The sequence below is a fragment of the Symphalangus syndactylus genome, chromosome 8 (assembly GCF_028878055.3).
Source record: "Symphalangus syndactylus isolate Jambi chromosome 8, NHGRI_mSymSyn1-v2.1_pri, whole genome shotgun sequence".
In the NCBI taxonomy this organism is placed as follows: Eukaryota; Metazoa; Chordata; class Mammalia; order Primates; family Hylobatidae; genus Symphalangus; species Symphalangus syndactylus.
Genome location: NC_072430.2, coordinates 107,544,314 through 107,563,664, shown reverse-complemented (window position 1 = coordinate 107,563,664; position 19,351 = coordinate 107,544,314). Strand labels below are relative to the sequence as shown.

Here is a 19,351-nt window from a genome sequence, read left to right as displayed (position 1 = left end):
CAGGCCAGATCATTTTTACTCCACCTTCATTTTCCAAAGTTTAGGGATTTCGAACATAGGCAAATGAAACATAGCCCCATAAGTGGACTTTATAATGTAACTCCAACAATGGAAAAACAACTGTCACTAGGCAGTTAGGCATAATAAACAAGAGAATAAATAATGAAAAAAATGCAGTTGGTGGTAGAAATATGACTGACTCCTCGACTTTTAGTTAACAAAAAGGTAGAGAGGGTATTTCAGCCAAAGTTCAAAGTTTTGGATATTTTGGGTAGCTTAATAAAATATTTTCTATATCTTTTGATAAGTTACTAATATCACTGGCTTCAGTTTCTTTGTCTGTAAAATGAGGATAATAGTAACACCCACTTCATAAAGTATTGCAAGGATTAAGTAAGCTAATATATAAAAAGTGCAGTCTCTGACATACAGTTGATACCATACAAGGTTTGCTCTTATTATTATTAAAGTGTTCTGAATTGCCATGTGGACATAACTTAAGTCTTCAAACAACCTCTTCATATTCTTTGCTTGCTTTCTTAGAAATAAATTTTATTGCGTATATTTCAGGTTTACAACATGTTGTAGTATACACATAGATAATAAAATCGTTACTATATATAGTGAAGCAGATTAACATTTCTATCATTTCACATAGTTACTTTGTGACAAGAGCAGCTAAAATCTACTTATTTAACAAAATTCCCTAATAAAATGTAATTTTATTAACTATAGTCGTCATGTGTTACATTAGATCTCTGGATTTGTTCATCCTACATATCTGCTACTTCGTTGAGCTTTTCTTGCTTGTTTTTGAGACAGGGTTTCGCTCTGTCACTCAGCTGGAGTGCACTGGACTGATCACAGCTCACTGCAGTCTCGACCTCCCAGGCTCAAGTGATCCTCTCACCTCAGCCTCCCAAGTAGCTGAGACTACAGGCATGTGCCACCACACCCAGCTAACGAGTGCATTTTTTGTACAGACAAAGTTTTGCCATGTTGCCCAGGCTAGTCTCAAACTCTTGAGCTCAAGCAATTTGCCCACCATGGCCTTCCAAAGTACTGGGATTACAGGTGTGAACCACTGTGCCTGGCCCCATATCTTCTACTTTGTTTTGACTGTTTGTCATACCAGTTTTGAAGAGCTCTTTGTATAAATAAGTAAATTAACTTTTTGGAAGGCAAATATTATTTTACCAGTTGTCATTTAACTTTTTTGGTCTTTGATTTGGCTACAGTATAAAAATACGTCTTTCTCTTGATAATCTGCTGCTTTCTGATTTCCACATTAGCCAAAAGTCTAACTAGTTAATAATCCACATAGCTGTAACTCAGGCCACAAAAAAAGGCTTTGATTTTCAGGTATGTATGGCACATATAAACATATTTCTATATATAAAATACCACATGGAATCAGCTTTGTAAAACCAGTCTTACAAGTAAAGCAAAAGTTAACTTATGAAGTGTCAATCATGTCATAAATCTTACTATGGTAACAGATTAAAAAAGTGTTCTGGCCGGGCATGGTAGCTCACGCCTGTAATCCCAGCACTTTGAGAGGCCGAGGTGGGCGGATCAACTGAGGTCAGGAGTCCGAGACCAGCCTGTCCAACATGGTGAGACCCTATCTCTACTAAAAAATATAAAAATTAGCTGGGCGTGGTGGCAGGTGCGTATAATCCCAGCTACTTGCTGGGGCAGGAGAATCGCTTGAACCTGGGAGGCAGAGGTTGCAGTGAGCCGAGATCCACTGCACTCCGGCCTGGGCGACAGCAAAGCTCTGCCTCAAAAAAAAAAAAAAAAGAAAAAAGAAAAGAAAAAGAACAAGTGTTCTTGTACCAAAATTAAGGAGAAGAAAAATGCTTTATATACCACGAATAACATGAAATTAACACTAATTGATAGATAAATTTCTACATAGGCGAAATTATCTTAATGATTTCTGTTTCACTGAAATAATGTATTTGGTTGGTGTTAACTGATTGGAAAATTTTTTTTTTCCTGATTTACTGGCAAGTCCTCTTATAATTATCTCTTATTTCCCTGATTTACCAGCAAGTCCTCTTATAATTATCTTTTATATTTCTTTAACTTAGGTTATAACTTCTATTTAAAATATCATTTAAGGAAACACTATATTTAAGAATTAAGCCTCTCTCACCCTAAACAACCTTTACTAATTTAATCACTCAGTCAACACTTATTTGTTGCATAACCTTGTACCAGGAACTGGTTAAAAAAAAAGAAAAAAGCAGTGACCCTTCCTTCAAAGTTCTTTTGGACTACTAGAGCATTAACCAAGCAGTTACTATTTGCCATGGTAAGTGAAATAATAAAGTGCTAGGGATACCCATAAGAACAGTTTGGTCTTGGAAAGTAAGTAGAAGCCCCTAGATGGAAGCAAAGTTCCAGCTGTGACATAAATATGAGGCCAATGAAAAAGGAAAATAAGATTTGAGAACCCATACAGACATGGCAAAAACATTCAAACTCCACACAGACAGTTGCCCCTGCCAAGAATCAATTTTTTTCTCACTGACTTTATAATGAACGACATTATCCAAGGACCTGCTGCGCACAAAGGTAACTACATTTCAAACCAAAGTCATTCAACTACGTTAGTCATTTAACTTTGCATTTGTTTATCCTTCAAATTGTATGTTTGCATAACATTTTAACTGAGATCTATTATTCAGATCAACCTGGCAGTGCTTTAAAAACAAAATCTTTAATAAGAGTATCAGTAAACTTATGTAAGATGTTGCCCAACATTTACTATTAATTTACCTTAATGTCCCAGTTCACTACTTTGTTTCCTGTTAATCTTCCGTGCAAACAATTAGTAGATAAATCAAGACAGATTGAATTTTTACAGGCCTAAGAATAAAAGAAAAATATGGCAAACAACCAGTTAGAACAAAACATAAATTTAACCACATGTAGAACATTTCACCATAATACAAAAAGGAATATAGGATAGTCGAAGATAAGATGCCCATAATGTGAATTTTAGTATTGCTGTTCTCTTTTAAAAGAAAGAATCAGGGCCGGGCGTGGTGGCTCATGCCTGTAATCCCAGCACTTTGGGAGGCTGAGGCAGGTGGATCACCTGAGGTCAGGAGTTCGAAACCGGCCTGGCCAACATGGTAAAACCCCCATCTCTACTAAAAATATAAAAACTAGCCGGGTGTGGTGGTGGGCACCTGTAATCCCAGCTACTCGGGAGGCTGAGGGAGGAGAATTGCTTGAACCCAGGAGACGGAGGTTGCAGTGAGCCGACACGGTGCCACTGCACTCCAGCCTCAGTGACAGAGTGAGACTCTGTCTCAAAAAATAAATAAAAATAAAAATAAAAATAAAAATAAAAAAGAAAGAATCAGGAATCAGATTCTAAAGCACCAATTTAGAAAAGTAGGTCACTGCTACTTGTCGTCTGACAGATGAGCTATAGCTAGAACTTGTTCACCAGCCACAGTGTTGTTTTTTTTTTTTTTTTTGAGACAGAGTCTCACTCTTGGCGCCCAGGCTAGAATGTAGTGGTGTGATCTTGGCTCACTGCAACCTCTGCCTCCCAGATTCAACCAATTCTCCTGCCTCAGCCTCCCGAGTAGCTGAGATTACAGGGGTGTGCCACCACATCTGGCTTAATTTGTATTTTTAGTAGAGATGGGGTTTCACCATGTTGGTCAGGCTGGTCTCGAACTCCTGACCTCAAATGATCCACCCACCTCGGCCTCCCAAAGTGCTGGGATTACAGGCATGAGCCACTGCACCCGGCCTCGCCAGTCACAGTTTTTAAATTTTTCTCTTTTAAACAAATATATGAAAATAGATTTTTGGCTTTAAAAAAATTCAATGTTTTATTTCCATTAGCACTTCCCTAGGCACAATTTCAACATACACATAAAATGTGTGATTAAAATGAGAGATAAACCATAGAACCAAAAAAAAATCATGATATAAAAATACAATTACAGGCATAAGATACTATTTTCCCTCATGTTGTTGCCAGACAATTCTGGCTGCATTCAGAGTAAGAGCTTAGTCTGTAACTTTAGAAACAAAGTTATTTGCTAACCTCCATTCGTAAAGGCATGTTAACTTCATATTCAATCTGAATTTTCAGGTAATGAAGCATCCTTGAATCTAATCTAATCCCCATTCCAAAAGAAAGTAAACCTACAAATTTTAGCGCACATGATGTAGCTACTGCTTTCCTCTTAAACAATTGAGAAAAATTGCTTTAATAAAACAAATACTTAAACATTAAGCATCTCAGAGACAGACATGTCTTTCTCCAGTCGCTACTTTAGTCTGTAACTAAAAACCGTATCTATAACCTGTTTTAACAGAATATCTCCTAATGGTATGACTGCCTCTAGAATCCATTCCTCCAAACCAACTTTCACACTGCAGCTTAAGACCATTTCTAAAATGCGAACCTGATAACATTACTCTTCTGCTAAAAATTCTATCCATTGCCTATTATTTACTCTGACATAGAAGGTTTGCTATAATGTGACCTTGCTCTCTAGTCTCATCTCCTCTTGCTCAGTGTCCTACACCCAAATACATGTAGAACCCAGTTTTACAGTCTATGCCTTTTTAGGTGATATTTACCATGCATCCCTGCTCAACCTTGTCTTTTAAAACACAAATGATACCATCTTCTTTATGATTTTCTAGCTTCCTGGAATAACAAACCACTCCTCATTTGTACCCTCACTATTATTTTGTACATTATTCCAACAAAGAAATATTGTATATTAGTTAAGGATATAAATTAAACAGGCTGGGTTCTAACTCCAGGATTCACTAGAATTATGAGTCTAAGCAAGTTACTTATCTTACTGAGCTTCAGAAAACTAAAGCTTAGAAAAGATAACAGATAATACCATATACCTCTCAGGGCTTTTGTGAAGATTAAGTGAAACAATACACATGAAGCACTTAGCATAGTGCCTAACATATTGTTAACACCCCATAAATGGTAGCTAAAAAGAAAAATAAATGCTCATAAAGTTATGTTGAACTCATTTTTAAAAAAAATTATTTTACTTTAGATTGTAAGCTTCTTACAGACAGAGACTTCAATTTATTTATCTTTGTATCCTAAGGGTATAGCATAATTCTTGGCACTAAGAAGACGTTCAATAAGTTTTAAGCAAATGGATGACTAAATACCTCCTACAAATGAGTACAAAAAATAAAAAACTGTTGACTATTTAAAAAATCCTCTGGAGCAGCTCTTCCCAAACTAGCATTTGTTAATAACTAAGTTATAATAACAAAATATGCTCTATGCTCAAATACCTGGTGAAACAGTAGGACAAAACAAAAGTAAACTGGTTTCTTTATAGCAGAATTTAAAAAATGTATCACTAACCTCCAAGAGGGATATAAAGAATGCAACAGGGCCGGGCACAGTGGCTCATACCTGTAATCCCAGCACTTTGGGAGGCCAAGGTGGGCAGATCACTTGAGGTCAGGAGTTCGAGACTAGCCTGACCAACGTGGTGAAACCTCGTCTTTACTAAAAATACAAAAAATTAGCCAGGTGTGGTGGCACATGCCTGTAATCCCAGCTACTCAGGAGGCTGAAGCAGGAGAATCACTTGAACCCAGGAAGCAGAGGTTGCAGTGAGCCAAGATCACGCCACTGCACTCCAGCCTGGCAACAGAGCGAGACTCCGTCTCAAAAAAAAAAAAAAAAAAAAGCAACAGGCTGTATGCAGTGGCTCACGCCTGTAATCTTAGCACTTTGCAAGGCCTAGGTGGGTGAATCACTTGAGCCCAGGAGTTCAACACCAGCCTAGGCAACATAGTGAGACCTTGTCTCTACAAAAAATCAAAAAATGGGGTGGGAGTATTGCTTGAGCCCAGGAGGATAAGGCTGCAACGAGCCGTGACTGCGCCACTGCACAGCCACCTAGGTAATGGGAGTGAGACCCTGTCTTTAAAAAAAAAAAAAAATAGAATCCAACAGTCCCCCAAATTTATTTAACTATAGAGTCCCTGTCTCACGACATAGCAACATTTTGCAGAAACATTCCTTCAGTAATCTGTCTTATTGTATTTATCAAGAGTCATATTAAGTTTCTTGGGGAAAAACAAGACAATAGCTATTTTTTTGGTAGTATAGAATTTTTTACTTTCAATGGTAAAAAAAAAAAAAAATCCAACCTTAATGTTAACAAATTCAAAGTTACTTTGTAAAAAGAATATGATGACCATAATGTCAAAAAGACCAGTCAGGCCTGGTGCGGTGGCTCATGCCTGTAATCCCAGCACTTTGGGAGGCTGAGGTGGGCGGATCACTTGAGGTCAAGAGTTCAAGACCAGCCTGGCCAACACGGTGAAACCCCATCTACCAAAATGCAAAAATTAGCCAGGTGTGGTGGTACATGTCTGTAATCCCAGCTACTCGGGAGGTTGAGGCAAGAGAATCGCTTGAACCTGGGAGGCAGAGGCTGCAGTGAGCCAAGATTGCGCCACTGCACTCTAGCCTGGGTGAGAGAGCGAGACTCTGTCTCAAAAAAAAAAAAAAAAAAAAGTTGGCTGTCACACATCCAGAACTTGCCACTAAATATATTGTTTGGATTATATGCAATTATTTCTTAGCTATCTATGCTATATAGCGGAGAATGAAAATAGGTGTAAGATATAATTCTTGCCAAGAAATAACATAAGATATATTAAACAAACATGTATCTTTGGGAAAAGAAGTTATACAAAGCAAACAAAAATATAAGACTCAAGAGACATTATAACCAATGCAATGCATAAACTTTGACTGGACCCAGGATTCATTTCTAAAAGGCTATACAAATATTTTTGGAAAAATTTGAATACAGAGTATATATTAGATGAATTATGGGCCATTTTCTTAGGTAGGTAGATGATTATGTAGAGATATTCAGGGATGAAGTGTCTTGATAGCTATGTCAATTTGTTTTCACAAATGATTTGAGACAAAGTCAGCAAATACAGTAAAACATTACTAATTGGTTAATTTAGGTGAAGAGTATATAGGATATCACTTTCCCATTCTTTTGACTCCTCTCTAGGTTTGAAATGTATCACAGCAAAAAGAAGGGAGAAAATAAAACTAATAAGCAAATTTTATTAGGTCAGATACAAAAAATAAATATTTAAAAGTAAGGCCAGACACGGTGGCTCATTCCTGTAATCCCAACACTTTGGGAAGCTGAGGTGGAAGAACTGCTTGAACCCAGGAGTTCAAGACTAGCCTGGGCAACAGAGTAAGACCCTGTGTCTCTATAAAAAATACAAAAAAAAGCTCAGCATGGTGGCACATGCCTGTAGTCCTAGCTACTCAGGAGGCTGAGGGTGGGAGGACTACTTAAGCTCAGGAGTTCAAGACCACAGTGAGCCATGATCCCACCACTGCACTCCAACCTGGGTAACAGACTGAGAACCTGTCTCCAAAAAAATGGTGTGGGCTGGTGGAGTAGAAAAAAGTCCTTTTTCCTTTTACTTATCTAATAAAAGCAACTGAGGTCAGCAAGGACTGAGGAAAAAAAGACAAAAGAACTGGGAGAAACAAAAGAACTGGGAGGAAGAAAAGAACAGCAAAAATATTAATTGCTTCCACTATACTCAATGTTACATGGACTCAGAATATGTTTTGGTTTTGTGAGATTATACATTTTTTTTTTTTTTTTTGAGTCGGAGTCTCACTCTGTTGCCCAGGCTGGAGTGCAGTGGCACAATCTTGGCTCACTGCAAGCTCTGCCTCCCGGGTTTGCGCCATTCTCCTGCCTCAGCCTCCCGAGTAGCTGGGACTACAGGCGCCCGCCACCATGCCCAGCTAATTTTTTGTATTTTTATAGAGACGGGGTTTCACCATGTTAGCCAGGATGGTCTCGATCTCCTGACCTCGTGATCCGCCCGCCTCAGCCTCCCAAAATGCCAGGATTAAAGCGTGAGCCACTGTGCCCGGCCGAGATTATACATTTTTGTATATCTTTTTCTAGTTTAGCCAGCTGGTGCATGATAATAATTTATTACTTTCTTTTTGGTGTTTTTTTTTTTTTGGAGATGGAGTCTCAGTCTGTCACCCAGGCTGGAGAGCAGTGGGGCAATCTCAGCTGACTGCAATCTCTGACTCCCGGGTTCCATCAATTCTCGTGCCTCACCCTCCTAAGTAGTTGGGACTACAGGCACCTGCCACCATGCCCGGCTAATTTTTTGTATTTTTAGTAGAGACGGGTTTCACTATTTTTGGCCAAGTTGGTCTCGAACTCCTGACCTCAGGTGATCCACCCACCTCAGCCTCCTAAAGTGCTGGTATTACAGGCATGAGCCACAGCCACTGTGCTGGGCCCTTTTTTTTTTTTTTTTTTTGAGACAGGGTCTTGCTTTGTTGCCTAGGCTGGAGTGCAATGGCGCAATCACAGGTCACTGCAGCCTCAAACTCCTGGGCTCAAGGATCTTCCCGGCTTTGCCTCCCAAGTAGCTGGGACTACAGGCGCGTGCCACTAAGCCTGGCTATTTTTTTTTTTTTTTTTTTTGCATTTTTCATATGTTTTATAGAGACGGGGGTCTCGCTATGTTGCTTAGGCTAGTCTGGAACTCCTGGCCTCAAACGATCCACCTGGGCATCCCAAAGCGCTGGGATTACACGTGTGAGCCACTGTGCCTTCCGTCCATTTTCTCCTTTTGAAGTGAACATTTTTTCTTCTCTTTCTTTCTTTTTTTTTAATTTTTGGCTATATCACATTTAAAAAACTGAGCACAATTCTGTTTCATCTCTCCTTCTAGTAAACTATGAGAATACAAATACAAACAATTTCACTTACTGAAGTCAATTCATCGGTACAACTTCCAACTGTAACTATTGCCATTAGTACCACAGGGATGACATAATGATAATATTTGGACCCTCGTGGAGGAGGTATACCTTAATTTTTACTGCTTCTCACCTTCCTTTGAAAATTCATGATTAGTTGATGGCAATTCAAACCCCTCCTTTTAATTACCCAATGAAATGCCAAAAGGAATAGAAAAGGAACTGCAGTTCACAACATAGTTATAACTAGATGGACAGTTCACAAATTTACTCTGACCTTTGCTGTGTAGTAAAGAAGGATGTTACCAGGCAGGTCGGCCATGTCAGACTCTTGACACTTCCAAGGGCTTAAACAATTTGGACCTGAAAATTATTTACACACATATACACACCATTGAATATATATGGTATCCTTGGTTCTGTGTTATCAGAATAAAATTTAAAATTAAGCTGTTTCAAGCTACTCAAACAACACAGCTGAAACCCATTAAGCTAAAATTTACTTTGTTTCCATATTCCAGTTTATCCGAAACCTATAAAAATTGGGAAATAAATCAATTTCCATTACAGAAAATTTTTTTATATAGTATTAAAAAACTATTATCAGCCAGGTACAGTGGCTCATGCCTATAATCCCAGCACTTTAGGAGGCTGAGGCAGGTGGATCACTTGAGCTCAGGAGTTTGAGACCAGCCTGGGCAACATGGCGAGACACCATTTCTACAAAAAAATATAAAAAATTAGCCAGAGGTGGTGGCATGTGCCTGTAGTCTCAGCTACTCATGAGATGAGAGGATCACTCAAGCCTGGGAGGCAGAGGTTGCAGTGATCTGAGATTGTGCCACTGCACTCTGTCCTCAGCAACAGAGTGAGATATTGTCTCAAAAACAAAAACAAACAAAAATTATTATCTGGCCACGCATGGTCATGGTGGCTCACACCTGTAATTCCAGCACTTAGGGAGGCTGAGGTGGGAGGATCACCTGAGGTCAGGAGTTTGAGATCAGCCTGGCCAACATGGTAAAAACCCCACGTCTACTAAAAATACTAAAAAATTAGCTGGGCATGGTGGCAGACGCCTGTAATCCCAGCTACTTGGAAGGTGGAGAATCACTTGAACCCAGGAAGCGGAGGCTGCAGTGAGCCGAGGTCGTGCCATTGCACTCTAGCCTGGGCAACAAGAGCAAAACTCTGTCTAAAAAAAAAAAAAAAAAAAAGAAAAGAAAGAAATTATAAACAACCTAAGTAAATAACATGTCTTGAATCCAAGGAAATATGGAACCATTAAAAATGATCATTTAGGCCTGGCACAGTGGCTCATGCCTGTAATCCAAGCACTTTGGGAGGCCAAGGTGGGAGGATCACTCGAAGCCAGGAATTCAAGACCAGCCTAGTAAACATGGCGAAACTTTGTCTCTACTAAAAATAAAATAATTAGCTGGGTGTGGTGGCATACATCTGTAATCCTAGCTACTTGGGAGGCTGAAACACTTGAACCCAGGAGACAGAGGTTACAGTGAGCCAAGATCAGCCACTGCACTCTAGCCTGGACAACAGAGCAAGGCTCTGTCTCAAAAAAACAAAAAACAAAAAAAAGAAAAGAAAAAAAAGATAAGGTTCTAATATAAAGTCTGAAATGTGGGCAATCCCATTCATCTCAAAATTCCCATGCAATCTAAAAAATATATTTAGACAAATAACAAGCTATTCTGCAGAGTTACATAACTCTTAAAAGCTTAACTCCTGAACATCCTGTTAGAATATACATATAATTTTGAAAGTAGTTAGGATCCAATAATAACTATTAGTACATATGTTTAAAATCATAGCCAAAAGAAAAACAAAAAGCCAAAACAAAATGAAAAACAGTTTGCAAACATATTCAAGGTCCCCTAATTCTACCACCTTCATGAATTATTCAGGTATATTAATATATCAGTTGAAAAAATGACAAGTTTTGGAATAAGGCTCATGATTTTGGAAGCAGTTATATAATTTCTTCTAGAGATACGGTTATATTTTGTTTCATCAATTCATTAAAATCTGTCAAAAGTACTGGCAGTGTTATGGACTGAACTATGTCCCCCTAAAATTCCTATTTAAAGCCATAATCCCCAATGTGACTGTATTGGAAATAGGGCCTTTAAAGTGGTAACTGGGATTAAATGAAGTCATCAGGATGGGGCCGTAGTCTGAGAGAACCCCTTATAATAAGAGACACAGGAGAGGCTGGGCACGGTGGCTCACGCCTGTAATCCCAGCACTTTGGGAGGCCAAGGTGGGCGGATCACAAGGTCAGGAGATCGAGACCATCCTGGCTAACACGGTTAAATCCTCATCTCTACTAAAAATACAAAAAATTAGCCTGGCATGGTGGCGGGCACCTGTAGTCCCAGCTACTCGGGAGGCTGAAGCAGGAGAATGGTGTGAACCTGGGAGGCAGAGCTTGCAGTGAGCCGAGATCACGCCACTGCACTCCAGCCTGGGCGACGGAGCCAGACTCCATCTCAAAAAAAAAAAAAAAAAGAGAGAGACACAGGAGATCTCTTTCTCTGTCCACATGCACACAGAGAAAAGACCATGTGAGAACATAGCAAGAAGGCAACCACCTTATAAGCCAGGAAGAGAAGCCTCTCATATAGAAGTGAGAGCCTGATCCTGATGTCACCTCCATCTTGAACTTCTAGCTTCCAGAACTGTGAGAAAATAAATTTCTGTTGCTAAAGCCACCCAGTCTGTGGTATTTTGCTATGACAGCCCTAGCAGACAAATACAGGCAGTATTATGGATGATATGTGAAATATTTCCCAAAGGTTTGCTTTATTTATGCCTACAAAACAAAAAGTATGGTATGTGGAGGGGCTTTTTCTTCCCTTTCAGCTTCAATTAAAACAAATTCACTCTTCACATGAAATATATTCTTCAGAATATATTTAGACAACAAAAAACCTCTAAATTTGCTTAAGCATTATGACTGTACATGCTTACCTGCTAAATATAATGCCTTCACCTGAGGAGGTTGCAGTGGTTCATAAAAGATGATAACAGATCCTAGCTGACCCTCCAGAGATGTGGGACACCCCCATTCACTGTCTTGGGTTCCAGCTGATATCAATTTGGTAATCAATTTTGATTTTTCAACTGTTCCTCCCCAGGAGGCTGATGACAGAATTCCACCAAATGATGTCCGATGAGGGGTAATGGGAGAAGAGAAAGGTGGATCTGGGATTTGGGATGGTGGAGGAGTGGTGGTTCTTTGCCCAGCTGAACCAATGCAACAGGAAGTAAAGGGCTAAAAACAAACAAAAAAATTACACAATTTTAATTAACATATATCCTCATATTTAACATAAAATTACACAATAAAATAGTACATAAAATTACACAAATAAATAAATTGAAAATAAAAGTGGAAGCAGTTTTATTTTTACCAAATCATGAAGTGTACATGCATGTGTATACTTAGGAAATTATTAGCAAAATGACCTTGGCCTATAGAATTTGGATGCATTACTTTTATGACTCATTTTATATTCTTTGGTAATTTTTGAATTTTTAAAGTGTATATGATTAAGAACTTTTTTAACTTTACTATTTTTGAAAATAGAGAAAACTATTTTTTCTCTTTAAGATGTATAAATATTAATCACAAACTATCCTGAAATGGTCACTGAGATGAAAACCAACAAGAAATTACTTGAATCCCAGGACTTGAGAAATAATCTACTCTACTCCACTATCTTCAGAAAAGGCCTTCTAGTGTTCTTTGAGAACCACTTCAATATATAAACTCTATTTTATACCTAACTAAAATATGAAGGTTTTAAGCTTCTTCATTATTGTTTCAATTATAATCAAGTTAGAAGAGTCCATCATAATATTCTCTTACGTATTTCACATACTTAGAGAGCTTTCATTAAACGACAGATTGATCTGCTCTATTCATTTCTTTTGCTTTCCTGTTATAGGTCTTTCTTTCCAAGCCTTTGTTTCTTCCTTAAATGTTTTCCTTTTTTCACATTGTCTGACTTCATCTAATAATGACAGGCTGACAGAATTGAATATTAATGTGTGGAGTCTTACTACATAGAAAACACTTTAAAATCTGGGGCCACATATTTACAATAAACATAACCTTCTACCTTAACTAAAACATTTCAAGAATTCTCAATCAATAGGGCCTGTAAAGAGTAGGTTGGATATACTTACTTCATTCATGGCAGGAAATCTGAGAGGGGCAGAAACCTTCTGTTGTCCATTGTCATAGATATAGACGAAGCTCTGACCAAAAGGCCTTTTTCCAGGTATATGGACAATAGTTATGTTGTGCTGATAAAGTGAAACACACATTTAAAAGGATAAAATTATACTATGTCTTTGGAATGACAAATGCTTTCAGAATTTTGCTCTATAATTTGTACAAACAGTAGAACATTAAGATTAAGTCCGGGCACGGTGGCTCACACTTGTAATCCCAGCACTTTGGGAGGCCGAGGCGGGCGGATCACGAGGTCAGGAGATCGAGACCACGGTGAAACCCTGTCTCTACTAAAAATACAAAAAAAAATTAGCTGGGCGTGGTGGCGGGCGCCTGTAGTCCCAGCTACTCAGAGAGGCTGAGGCAGAAGAATGGCGTGAACCTGGGAGGCGGAGCTTGCAGTGAGCCAAGATTGCGCCACTGCACTCCAGCCTGGGCGACAGAGCGAGACTCCGTCTCAAAAAAAAAAAAAAAAAAGATTAAACGTAGTTAAGTGTTAATTAAATTGATGTTCTCAAAGTAACAATTTTTTCCATAGTAGTACAAAAGCACGTAAGCATATTCTATAAAATATACACAATTGTAACAATAACTTTTCTGCATTTCCAAAGCTTTAGTATTCCTTAGAATCATTTTTAAAAATGAGAAGCATTTTATATTTTAGAAAACAATACAAATGCATTATTTAAAACAACCTATCAGCTAGGCACAGTGGCTCACACCTGTAATCCCAGCACTTTGGGAGGTGGGCAGATCAGGAGTTCGAGACCAGCCTGGCCAACATGGTGAAACCCCACCTCTACTAAAAAATACAAAAATTAGCCGGGCGTGGTGGCAGGCACCTGTAATCCCAGCTACTCAGGAGGCTGAGATAGGAAAATTGCTTGAACTCGGGAGGTAGAAGTTGCAGTGAGCTGAGATGGCGCCACTGGACTCCAGCCTTGGCAACAGAGCGAGACTCTGTCTCAAAAGAAAAAAACAAAAAAAAAACACGAAACAATCTATCATCTCATTTTATTTTATCATTGTTTTAAAAAATCTTTTTTAGGAAATTGGGTCATGCTCTATAGCTGAGGCTTGAGTGCAGTGGCATAATCACAGCTCACTACAGCCTTGAACTCCCCAGTATTCTCCTGAACAGCTATGATTATAGGTGTGTGCCACCTCACCCAACTAATTTTTTAATTTTTTGTAGAGAGAGTCTCACCCCAGGCTGGTCTTGAACTCCTGGCTTCAAGCAATCCTCCCACCTTGGCATCTCAAAGTGTTGAGTTTACAGGTGTGAGTTACAGCACCCACCCCATCTCATTTTAAATTGAAATTGAAAATTAAATTTACTTACAGGGATGGGCGGATTATAAGGTCAAGAGATCAAGACCATCCTGGCCAACATGGTGAAATCCTGTCTCTACTAAAAATACAAAAATTAGCTGGGTGTGGTGGCATGTGCCTGTAGTCCCAGCTACTTGGGAGGCTGAGACAGGAGAATTGCTTGAACCTGGGAGGCAGAGGTTGCAGTGAGTTGAGATTGTGCCACTGTACTCCAGCCTGGCGAAACAGCAAGACTCTATCTCAAAAAAAAAAAAAGTTTACTTATAGAAAACCTTAAGACATCCTAACATTCCATTTATTTATTTATTTATTTATTTAGAGACAGGGTCTCACTCTGTTGCCCAGGCTGGAGTACAGTGGCACCATCTCAGCTTACTGGAGCCTTGACTTCCTGGGCTCAAGCGATTCTCCCAACTCAGCCTCCCAAGTGGCTGGGACCACAGGCACAAATCACCATACCCAGGTAATTTTTGTATTTTTCAGTAGATACCGGGTTTCACCATGTTGCCCAGGATGGTCCCAAACTCTTGAGCTCAAGTTATCTGCCCGCCTTGGCCTCCTAAAGTGCTGGGATTACGTACAGGTATGCCACTGCGCCCAGCCTCATTTAAATTTTTTAGCAAAAAAATGGCTGCTGTTGAAATTATGACAATGGTGGAAAATACCATTAACCATACTAGAAGTTAAATGTGATGCCCTAAAGCCTTACCCAGAGGGAATCAAAGAAACTGTGGTCAGGAAGCATAACCGTTGCATATTCTCTTTTTGTGCACACTGCCACGACCAACATACCTGAATGGGTAATAAAGGCTTCAAAACCCATGCCACTTCCTGTAAAAAAACTAACAAAAATACGTATTATCAGAACTTTTGAAGTTGGTTGCTCAGTTTCATCATCATTAAAGTACATAAAACCATAAAGCCATCACGAACATCTTTACCAACAATTCTGTGGCTTAAATTCTATTGCCACACAGAAGTCCAACCTTGTTTCAAAGACCCCTTTAAAATCCATTTTGGTCATAGGAGTTTAGGAAATAAAAGGCAGCCTTGTAAAGTGGAATTCCACTAGTAAAAGTAAAAAAGTAAAACCACTAATTTTCAAATCTTTAAAATTCTTCCAAATAAGATTCAGTAAGCATAAATAAAGGTCTTTAAAATCACAAGGCATAGGCCAGGCGCGGTGGCTCATGCCTGTAATCCCAGCACTTCAGCAGGCTGAGGCGGGCAGATCACCTGAGGTCAGGAGTTCGAGACCAGCCTGGCCAACGTGGTGAAACCCTGTCTCTACCAAAAATACAAAAATTAGCCAGGCATGGTGGCTAAGTAGCCTGTAGTCCCAGCTACTTAGGTGGCTGAGGCAGGAGAATCGCTTGAATCTGGGAGGTAGAGGTTGCAGTGAGCTGAGATCATGCCACTGCACTCCAGCCTGGGTGACAAGAGCAAAACTCTGTCTAAAAAAAAAAAAAAAATCACAAGGCATATTAAAAAGTAGTAGCTACAAAAGTCTGGATGCACATACACATAGGTTTTCTGTTCCTTCATATAAATATATAGCATATTTATATATAATATATATTTATAGCATATTCAATGGAATAGAAATCATTACCCATATCATTACTCATTTTTTTTTCTTTTTTTTTTGAAGCAGAATCTCACTCTATCGCCCAGGCTGGAGTACAGTGGTGCAATCTCAGCTAACTGCAATCTCTCTGTCTCCTGGGTTTAAGTGATTCTTGTGCCTCAGCCTCCCAAGTAGCTGGGATTACAGGCATGTGCCACCACGCCTAGCTAATTTCTGTATTTTTAGTACAGACGGTGTTTCTCCCTACTGACCAGACTGGTCTTGAATTCCTGACCTCAAATGATTCGCCCACCTCAACCACTTAAAGTACTAGGATTACAGGCATGAGCCACCACACCTGGCCATTATTTATTTTCATGGTGTTTTTTCTGTGTGTGTGACAGTCTTGCTTTGTCACCCAGGTTGAAGTGAAGTGGTGCAATCACAGCTCACTGTAGCTTCAACTTCCTGAGCTGAAGTGATCCTCTCAGCCTTCCAAGTAGCTGGGACTACAAGTGTGTGCCACCACACCTGGCTAATTTTTTTATTTTTTGTAGAGATAAGGTTTTGCCTTGTTGCCCAGGCTGGTCCTGAACTCCTGGCCTCAAGCAATGCACCTGCCTCTACCTCCTAAAGTGATGGGATTACAAGCGTGCCACCACACCTGGCCCATTTTCAAGATTATTACTCCTTTTTCCCTTCACTTTTACACTACTTTTAAGAAGGAAACTTGTGGCCGGGCGCGGTGTCTCACGCCTGTAATCCCAGCACTTTGAGAGGCCGAGGTGGGTGGATCATGAGGTCAGGAGATCGAGACCATCCTGGATAACACGGTGAAACCCTGTCTCTACGAAAAAAAAAATTACAAAAAATTAGCCGGGCGTGATGGCAGGTGCCTGTAGTCCCAACTACTTGGGAGGCTAAGGCAGGAGAATGTCGTGAACCCAGGAGGCGGAGCTTGCAGTGAGCCGAGATCGCGCCACTGCACGCCAGCCTGGGTGACAGAGCCAGACTCCGTCTCAAAAAAAACAAAACAAAACAAAACAAATAAACTTAACCAACAATATTTGAGATAAACAGCTATTACTATGAAAGCAATGAAGCACTTATAATTAAACTGTATAAAGCTTAAGGATGAAGAGACTTTAGATAAGCTGTATATCTAAAAGCTAGATGCTTGGAAACAGTTTTCCTGTTTAAGAATCACAGCATATATTGTTATGACAGTATTAACTTATATTCCATAATTTTTACCAATACCTGTACAATTGTTTCCTTTTCCCTCCTTTGTTAGCAATGCCAAGAGTCAACTGATCCTGATCTAAGCAAAACCAAGCACTGAAAGAAAAGGCAGACCCTGGCCATTTCTGTATGGGAGGCACAGAAATTCCTGCCAAACTATGTGACAAATTGAAATACTGGAGGGCACTCTCTAGACTTAGTTTTCGGGCCATTGTCAGGATTGCTCGAGTCACGGGAGTGACATAAGGGTGACCAGACTCAGATTCATCCACTCTCAGCAATCTTAGTAGTCGACGGATTTCTTCTGAGCTCACTGACTGACTCCCCAAGGAACCATGGATTGCAATCAAGTTCTCAGCACAAGTTTGATGGAGGGAAGAATGAGAGTCAAGGGTTTCAATGATTCTAATCCCCATGTTTGCATTGACACAAGTAGTTCGACTCTGTCTATTAATACAACAAATTCTTTTCAGCCAATCAGAGATGAAGATTTGCAGGTCATGGGATTGTAGTTCTGGAAGCCACTGGATAAGAAGCAAGAGAGGGTGGACATTACTAATGCCCAAAATCCCAACTGAAGTGTGGTCACCCTCTACAGCCTGAAAAGCAACATAAAAGATAAAAGGTTAGTTACCATTTTCAAAACGGATATTAACAGAAATTCTCTTGATAAAGGTTATAAACTCACCATATTCATAAGTTCTTTAAGTAATTCCAGTGGTGGCTGACCCAGGGATTTTAATACTTCAAGCATATGTGTATAACCAATTCTTTCTTTAAATACTTCCTAGGGGATGAGAAGACAATATATCAAAGTACATTTTCAAAGACTGAATATGTTGGAATATTAAAAATATTAAATAATACTCATTTATGCTAATTAACTTAATATTAAATAAAGAAAAAGATACGAATTCACTATTTGCCTTCTTAAATCACATGTCTTCATTTTAAAATAGATTCCATATAACTTCTGGAGTAATAAAGTTATAATTATCTACCAAAATTCAAAATAAATGAAATTAACAATAACTGTGTTATGGAATTATTATATTATTTGCAGATTAGGGCATATGACAATTCTTGTATTTTCTTCACTTGATTTGCAATTACTATAGTAGTAGTTAAGTCAAAACAAAAATAGAGGAAAAAATGAGGAGACTGTAGGTAAGAGGAGTCAGATATCAGCCTAAAAAGACCCAATTAAAGAGTTCCTGCCAATTTTGAATAGTGGTCAGAAAGAAACTGAGTACAAAGAGTTTTTTCTCTGCTACTTGTATCTAAATGGTCTGAATTATCTGGAACATTAAGTTCATTTTAGGAAGTTCTATGTCACATGTATTTTTGAACCAGTAGGCACCCAAAGTCATAAAGTGAAATATAAAGACAACTGGAAAACCTAAAACATACTAAAGTGCCCCATTACATTAGGTTGAAATATATACACTCACTACAAAATCAAAAAATTTAACAAAACAAGTAAAGCTGGTTTCCTTTAGGGAGGGAAATGGTTGAATGTGGGTCAAGAATAGGAAGGAAATATTTTCTCATTATGTATTTTTGTTATATAATCTTTTGAATTTTAAACATGCCAGCTATTATACGACAAAAAAAAAAAAACAACTTTCAAGGAAGACTGGAACATCTTTTTTGATGTTTGAATTTCAGAATACAGTACAGGCAATCCATTATACTCATAAACCAGTTATTTAGGACTTAAAATGGTTTCCATCTTACAGCAACTAGTATTAAATGGAGATTAAGTCACAAGCCAGACTGTAAAATTTGTAAAAGCCTATTCAATAGGAACCTAACCATGAGTTAGGTCAACATTTCTAGGGCAAAAGTTAGAGTCTCCTAACACAAACCAATGTAATCTAAGGAATACAATGAAAGGCATGTTTCAGAAAACAGGGAGTAATTAATTCACTTCTGGTACCAGAAAGGTGAGGCATGAAGTATATTAGATGTGGCAGATAAGAGTGTAAAGTAATAATAAAAGTCACTGACACGTATTTAGCACTTATCATGTGCCCAGCACTATGCTTACCACTTCACACAGATGACCTCACTAATCTTATCAGTATATGAGGAAACTACCAGTATAACTGGACAGAAGAACAGTCAGTGGCAGTGAATG

General features: G+C 38.9%; 1 protein-coding gene across 2 annotated transcripts in view; it reads right to left on the bottom strand.

The window, feature by feature from the left end:
- The window catches only part of NBEAL1 (neurobeachin like 1), a 230,526-nt gene that overhangs the window by 97,846 nt on the left and 113,329 nt on the right, over window positions 1–19,351 (bottom strand). For both annotated transcript variants that reach the window (XM_055290242.2, XM_055290243.2), the window contains 7 exons: window positions 17,900–17,998; window positions 17,230–17,810; window positions 15,112–15,244; window positions 13,022–13,141; window positions 11,801–12,104; window positions 9,090–9,175; window positions 2,788–2,877 (listed from right to left, as the gene is read on the bottom strand). In XM_055290242.2, the coding sequence (XP_055146217.1) occupies window positions 2,788–2,877; window positions 9,090–9,175; window positions 11,801–12,104; window positions 13,022–13,141; window positions 15,112–15,244; window positions 17,230–17,810; window positions 17,900–17,998 (1,413 nt within the window). The remainder of the gene's footprint in view (window positions 1–2,787; window positions 2,878–9,089; window positions 9,176–11,800; window positions 12,105–13,021; window positions 13,142–15,111; window positions 15,245–17,229; window positions 17,811–17,899; window positions 17,999–19,351) is intronic.